The sequence below is a fragment of the Clupea harengus genome, chromosome 19, assembly GCF_900700415.2.
Source record: "Clupea harengus chromosome 19, Ch_v2.0.2, whole genome shotgun sequence".
Classification (NCBI taxonomy): Eukaryota; Metazoa; Chordata; class Actinopteri; order Clupeiformes; family Clupeidae; genus Clupea; species Clupea harengus.
The window spans coordinates 12,702,487-12,710,579 of record NC_045170.1 but is presented as its reverse complement, the minus strand read 5'-3'; the positions used below and the strand labels follow the sequence as shown (position 1 = coordinate 12,710,579).

Below are 8,093 nucleotides of genomic sequence, written 5' to 3'. Positions count from 1 at the left end.
GGACTAAACTCCTCAACGGGTGTGTTGCAGAATACAGAACAGGCTACAAAGGCTGGAAAGTCGACAAGAACAGTTGGGCAACAGCCTGCTCGAAAGGTCATGGAAACGGCATAGTTTGATCAGCAATTATAAATATACCCTCTCATAACGGCATACGAGGAAATTAAAACATGCTGTTTCATTTCAAAATGTTTGGTATAATGTAGTTAAATTACGGATGGAATACCGAGAACATTATTGTGTAGACAAGGTGCAGAGATAGATTTAAGAGTTTCCATGCCTATGGGTGCAAAAACGTATGTTCCAACCTGGCCCTCAAATTACGCTTGTTATTCAAGTGGTCTGGAAGCAAGGACGATCCGATACAGCTTACACATTTTATTGGACAACACCATGAACAGTCAATAAAACAGAACAGATATTTCTTTTGAAAATGCATACAAAACAAATGATCAATCAGAAATAAACATAGCAAAATGTAACATAAAACACGTAAAAAATTACAATCACGATGATCTCCAGTGTCTGGCATTTGTCACGCAGTCTGAGCATAGTAACTCCGACCTTTGTGTAAAATTTAAGAGAATATGCAATGCGTCATTTTAAGAGCTAAACGTAAAGGTGACCAAGGCACGTTTGGTTGTTGACACTGAAGCAGGTAAGCACAATCTGACAAGGTGGGAGAGAAGCAATACCGGCGGGTGTTATCTAATAATCACAGTTTGTGTTTTTGGCATCAGAACGTAGGCATTCTACAACACTTGACGTGAAAAGGCTTAACTTAGCATAATGTTCCGAAAAAGCGATCAATGATAACCACATTTCTCTCGGACATCTCTTGTCATCAACACTTGTCAAAAAGTTGGAACATTAGGTTTTGGAACATTAAGCCACGTTAAGCGTTTTAGAATGTCCTGAACATAAAACCTTATGGGATAGGAGGCAGGGACAAGCAATGCCTTCTTAAACTCCTATGAAATTAATTTAATTAAAGACTGATAACATGGTTTCGTCAACTAAAAAAAAAGCAACTCAAGATAAAGACAAAGCGAGTAGCTGACAATACCCTTAATCATTATTTTCTTTGTCACAAATGATTGTCGTTGAAAATTTTCTTGGAATCGGTACAGTAATACATTTTATCCACTTTAGGATCACAAACGTACACTCAACAGCGTGGAACAATTATATATAGCATATAGTACATCTTAACGAAAAAAAACTACATCTTTAAAACAGAATATCACAGTTCAAAATGAGGGAAAGGATAGAAATATAACTTATTCCCTTTGACCATCTTTAGGGGGTGTGTGCAATGCGGTGATTGTCTGATACTGCCGGTTGATCGAAGCCACATACCCATCCAGCGCGTTTTATATACAAGCTCCCGGGTAACTGTGCAGCATGCAGACTTTTCGACAGCCCCATGAAAGGAGAAAAAATAAAGTGTCACTGAGAAAATATACTTGATTAAAAATAATGTTAGGGTGTGCGTGCGTCGTGTATGGTGAAGAGAGAGAGAGGGATGCCAAGCCATGCGTTTGATGGATATATCAATTGTGCTATAGGTCAACTGTCTAGTTCTACAGTTATCTGTGAGATGGGTCGGTGGAATTACTTGCTGATGTATTCATCTCATCCACTGGTCTCCACTCACCTATCCATCAGTCCATTAATCCATCCATCCATCTATCTATCTATGTGTTTTGGAGACGTGTGCTTCTGTCCCTCTGTGTATCTTATCACTACTGTACCCCGTACACACATTCATGCAGCCCGGACTGTACATCCCACAACAGACGCTCCATGACCCGTTTGCTCATAGAGAGGCATGCTACAGCTCAACAGGATCAATACTGAACTTCAACAGGATTCACCCCCACTTTGGCTGGATGAGCCGTTGGTAGACACAGGGGAGGGTATCCACTCTAAACATAGCCCGACTCCAACCTGTTGGCTTTGGCGTAAACAAAATGGCGTGGAAAAGCGTGCTAACTGACTGCGGTGTCTATGAGAGGATGCGTTACATTCGATGTACGAGTCAACACTGCCAATTCTGCTGCTCCCTCAAGAAAAAGAAAGAAAGATAGGGTGAAAAGAAAAACCTCTTCAAGGACAGGAGGTACTATTTCTCACAACTTGTTTTTTTTGGGTTCCCCACAACTTATTTTTTTGTTATTGTTCCACCATTTGTGCTTTGACTGCAATAGGAATAGAGCGAGAAGTAGAGAGGCGGAGATGGGAGAGACCAAAACGAAAGAGATACCACAACGCCCATGGACAATAGCAGATGCGTCCACATTTGAGTTATTTTCTTTAAAAACCCATCAATCATGCCATGCATATTATATAGAATTGAAGTCCAAGTCATTTCCATACTGAAAACACCAGCATACAACCAGAATATACCCGTTAAAATAAAAAGCACACTTTTTCATTTCATACAACAATGGCATTGTTATTTTTGTTTCATTTTGTTGGTGTGTTTTTCTTCACTCTGTGCACATATGTACCTGACAATATATATTACTTCTTATTAGTATTTACAAAACTCATCATTTGACACCCTCCCATGTTTAGCTGAGAAACTTAAAATAATTAAACAATTTGGTTATGCTGTCCCATCACCCAAAAGACTAAATCAAAACATTCTAATACCTCAAATAATAATAGTTTTTAAACTGTGAAAATGTACAACATATACTAGTTTGATATCACCAAATGATGTCCGTAGAGAGGGCTCTTATGTAGCTCTTAATGTTGAGTGCATGGATAAACAACCTCTTAGCATTGTTATGCCTCTCAGTATATGCTGTACACATTCACCACCTAGAATACTCTTACACTGCAGAGCACTTTAAAAACTGGCAGCAATTATGGTCTCTTATGATTGGGTAGGTGTAATTGACTGTGTGCTTTGCAGTGTGTGTGTGTAAACCCTTGTTAAAAGATATACAGTTTATCGACAATTAATCCGTACTCAGTATTGTCAACTCTCAGCATTCAGCGTATGCCACGCGCCAGACAGACAGGCCTTGTAGGCACCATCAGGGATTCATGCTTAGCTTCAGGGAAGTTGCAATAAACATTCAACCTGTCCTGCGTTTTTTTTGCATTGGTGTCACGTTTAGCTGGGTGGAAATGGTGGGGAAGTTGGCAATACTGAATAGAGGGGTTGGACAGCATCAGAAGAGGCTAGAGAAGAAGGGTGGGGTGGGGGGGGGGTACACATCCGCAGCTGTAGCAGGCCCCTGCACAGTTGTGGTGGGTATGGGCGAGATGGGTGCTTGGCGGGCTTGCGGAGGGGGGGGGGGGGGGGGGGGGGGTTGGGTGGCAGTGTGTTGGGGGGGCCCGCGGGCTCTACACCAGCATGGGCTCGGACATGAAGCTCTCGCCGCGCGCCACCGCGGCACTGTTAGGCAGCGGGGGCTCCGTGCCTTCTGGGAAGGAGTCGTCAGGTGCGTCGTGGTCGGCGGGAGCAAGTGCCGTGCCATCCCACATTCCCGGTCCGCTGCCGTTGGCCGGGGCTCCAGCGTGGTCCTCATCATCCAGGTCCTGTCAGAGAGAGCGAGAGAGAGCGAGAGAGAGAGAGAGAGAGAGAGAGAGAGAGAAAGAGAGAGAGAGAGAGAGAGAGAGAGAGAGAGAGAGAGAGAGAAAGCACACATTTAAGCCTGTTCTCGTGTCAGCTCTGACATACACAGGTCTTCAGTCAGGACACACATTCAGTTGCCATTCCCAGGGCACTTTAGAAACAAATGTCAACAACTGTCTGAAAACAAAGATTCATACAACTGTTGCTCTCAGTTCAGTTTCTAACACAGCAGAGACTAACAGCCTTTCATCACTATAGTGAGAGGAGGAGCAGATCTCAGTTCAGTTCTAACACAGCAGAGATGAACAGTGTCTCATGGCGATAAGGTGAGGCGGGGCGGGTCTCAGTTCAGTTCTAACACAACAGGGACGAACAGTCTTTCAAGACTATAAGACGACGAACAGCAGGCCTCAGTTTAGTTCTAACATGATAGGGACTAACAGTCTCTCACGACTGTAAGACGACGAACAGCAGGTCTCAGTTCAGTTCTAACATGATAGGGACTAACAGTCTCTCACAACTGTAAGACGACGAACAGCAAGTCTCAGTTCAGTTCTAACATGATAGGGACTAACAGTCTCTCACGACTGTACGACGAGGAGGGGCAGGTCTGCAATCAGCGCCGCCTCCCGCCTGTCTGCTGGTGACGGGCTGTGCACCGCAGCAGGGGAGGGCTGGTAATTGCCTGTACGGCTATCAGCGGAGATGAAATAACTGGCTCATCACATTAATCTCCCCGAACGCCCCCCCCCCCCATCAGCAGAGTTAGTGCTGGCGGCAGCGTAGCCCATCACATCCCTTCCCTATCATTCCCATGGTTCACATGATTCACAGTTCATGTGATCCCTATGATTCATGCATCACTGCCCTTTCCACACACCAGGAATCCTCATCGAATTCCTTCTTCCGTCTCAAGCACACCACTCCACATAGCTGGATGCTCACCTTTTTTTTTTAAACCAACTATGTTGCTCAGGGCAACAGAATCCATAACAGGAATACGTCGCCGTAATTATGCATCTTCATTGAGGCCACGTCCTCCTTCGCATGCCTGACGCAAAAACGTGGGCATGTATGATAATCAGCGACTCCTTTAAGTGCCGCTTGGTGGGCTGCACTCGCAAAAGTGGCATTCAAATTGCATAATTGGCAGCATGCATACATGCAAGGTAATTACAGGAATGCGTACGGGCGATCTTGAGAGCACGATCCTCACTCGACGCTGGCAACGAGGAGCAATATCACCCTGGCACTAGACTTTGATTGGCGTGCCATTGTACTGCAAGGGGTAGCGGGAAAGTGCTTGAGCCGCGCATAGTGAACAGGAGCTTGTTTGCAGATTAAATAATGAGCATGAAGTGTCAGACTTGCACTCTCAAACAAAACAGAGGGGCAAGTCAACACAGCTAGCGCAAAAATCAATTAATGAGTATTTTGCTTTGAAACGCGTTGAACACTTCTATCTGGTTGGAGAGATAGAGGTTGGAGAGACACTGTCTGGTTGGAGAGACAGAGACATGGTACAGTAGATTGTTTGCTGGTAATGCGACAGCATTGTTGAAAAGTGTTGTTGAAGTGATCCTGCAGTTGAGAACATCCATCTCAAATGTTTTCTTAGTCACTTTGGTACATTGTTTAAATGATCCTTAACATTTAAAAAAGAGTAAAGTGCATTTCTCTGAACAATCTCAACTCACTCAAAATGATTAGTTTATGTCTCAGAAGTAAATAATCACATCAATGAAAATGTCAGTACCACCAAATGCCAGTCTTTTTGTTATGGTTTGTGACAAAATGCATAGCCACGTTGTCAATATAAAATGATATCCTGAAAGTGTATTCCTTATTTACAAATGTGCTTTCTACTTTCTACTATCTCTTTCACTCACAGTAATGTACGACCAGATCAGATTATTGCACGTTTCCAAATAACTGAACATTATTTTTTAGCAAGTTGAACGCTATTCATGTCACTGACAACAATTTCAACTCAACCCAGCACCAAGCGATTGAAGAATATCGTAGCAGAAAGCAGAAAATCACTTGAGAGACTGGACAGTCAACAACAGACAGCAACAAATATAACCTATTGAGAAACAATGGGGCAATTCTGCATGTCACATACATTCTTTGAGAGATAAGTAATGTTATCCGATCATGATGACCATGGACATTTCACCTTCCTTCAGAAAAGAACCTTGCCATTGGATACAGTACTAAGATAGAACAGTAATATGCATTCTTTTGAGTCCACCAAATTTCCTAAGGTTGTTTTTGTGGGCAAAGTTTAGATCGATCCAAATTACCACATACTGTAGGTAATTTGGCATGCTGCCTCCTACAGTACAAACCCCCTTTTATTCTAATGAATGAGATCACTGTGGACGATTTCGAGGAAGGTAAGATGTAGTGTTCTGTAAACAAAATAAGACAGAACACATTGTTTGTCTGATGTAGTGTCAACCTGTTACTGTTCTGGATTTTCACTTATGCTAGCCTGGCACACCCACTCTGGCCTGGAGGCCTATGAGGTTTTCATTTTCTGCACTGGAACAAATTGAATCAATCCTCATCAATCACATGTCAACAATTAAGGCTTGAATGACAAGTGATATAGCAAACATTCCAAAAACACCATGCCACTGAAACTGAAGACTGTTAGATTGAACAGCAGACAATCGTACATACTCTTTTTGCATGAATGCGTATGCGTGGCAGAAGCATTTGCAAAACGTTCAAAAGAATGAGAAATTGCTGTTATGATGTGTGCACATGACTAGATAATGTGGAGGTTGAACAAACGGTTTTGAGAGTTTTCATTTTGATCGGAGAATTGCACCAAAGCCACGGAGAAAAACTATAATTAGGTGTGATGTCCCTTGACATTACAATCGATGTGTGTGTGGATTCAAACTAAGCTCCATCTTCACACACACACACACACACACACACACACACACACACTTAAATACGCACCGGGAAGTGATTTAAGCCCTAATGAGGGAAAGCCATCCTGGCAGCCAGAATATTATCATTTCTGCATCCTAATAATACACATTTACTGTAGGAGCAGAGATTATGCACAATTATAAATTATGCAAATACGTACACAATCACAGGCTACTGATCAAATACCAAGAACAAGACATAGCCCCCTACTTACGTTTCTTTATGCTAAAGCTACTGGATGGTGTAATTACTAAGGATATATGTTATTTTGGGTCATTATTGGATAAAGAGAGAGTCTGGGAACACAGATTATATTGCAAGAGGTGAAATGTCAGAGTTCAGAGGTCATAACAGGGGCACTTACAGTGACGGGCTCGCCGCCGGTCTCATAGTAGATGTGACTGAGTGGCTGGGTCTCTGTCACTGGGTCCTGGGGCTTGTTCAGCTGAAAGCACAGAGAGGGGACAGAGTTACACACACACACACACACACACACACACACACACAGATAGATGCACATATACACTCATGCACACACACACACACACTCACACATGTGAGTGCATACACATACGCATATGTATACACACACCCCCACACAAACACTCTTACATGAGTACACATTAACCCCATTTTAACCCCACATCCCGAGGCTCCTTGCCATTAAAAAATGAGAGCAGAATGCATTTCCCCTCCTTCCATCTCTCGCTCTCTCGCTCTCTCTCTCTCTCGCTCTCTCTCTCGCTCTCTCTCTCGCTCTCTCTTTCGCTCTCCCCTTGTTTCTTATTCCCCCATTTCATGCAAAAAGTCCTCATGCTCTGATTCATGATTCAGATCAAATCCAGCGCACTGCTGCATGCCTAGCTACAGTATTCATCCTTCTTTCTCAACTTCTCTAGGGAACACACGCTAAATAAATCTGTATGCGCAATCTCACTGTGTTTTTGTGGTGTGACAGCTTCGCTATAGAAAAACGGCACCACAAAATCATCTGACAGAAAATCTGAGACAGACAGACAAATAGACAGACAGACAGACAAATAGACAGACAGACAGACATACAGACATACAGACATACACTCACCATCTCCGTAGAGCTGCCAGCCTTGGCAGGAGGAGGGGGCTTGTGTTTCGGGGGTGCACTGATTGGAGGAGAGAGTCGGGGGAAAAAAACAGTCATAAGTTGTTTTCATGAGCATCGCCATTTACTGGCACTTTACATATTTATGAACACCCTCTGAAGACAGAGAAGAAACACAGATGAATGCTAACATCATTTAGATGAACTGCCTGAATGTGTGTGTGTTGATGTGTGCATTACTGAGCACAGTATGGGTTCATGTACAATGTGTATTTGAGTATATATCTGTGTGTGTGTGTGTGTGTGTGTGTGTGTATGTGTATGTGTGTGTGTGTGTGTGTGTGTGTGTGTGTGTGCGTGTGCGTGTGAGTGTGAGTGTGAGTGTGAGTGTGAGTGTGAGTGTGAGTGTGAGTGTGTGTGCTTCAACACTGGAACAAAGTTCAAAGACAAAGTTACTTACTCGTCACTCTC

General features: G+C 43.3%; 1 protein-coding gene across 1 annotated transcript in view; it reads right to left on the bottom strand.

Moving 5' to 3' along the window:
- Positions 1 to 363: 363 nt before the first annotated feature.
- pvrl2l (PVR cell adhesion molecule related 2 like) overlaps positions 364 to 8,093 on the bottom strand; it is a 99,127-nt gene continuing 91,397 nt past the window's right edge. Inside the window, exons 7-10 of the mRNA XM_031586709.2 lie at positions 8,083 to 8,093; positions 7,626 to 7,683; positions 6,906 to 6,986; positions 364 to 3,555 (exon numbers count right to left, since the gene is read on the bottom strand). The exon at positions 8,083 to 8,093 is cut by the window's right edge and continues 125 nt beyond it. Coding sequence (XP_031442569.1) covers positions 3,361 to 3,555; positions 6,906 to 6,986; positions 7,626 to 7,683; positions 8,083 to 8,093 — 345 coding nt within the window. The 3' untranslated portion in view covers positions 364 to 3,360. The remainder of the gene's footprint in view (positions 3,556 to 6,905; positions 6,987 to 7,625; positions 7,684 to 8,082) is intronic.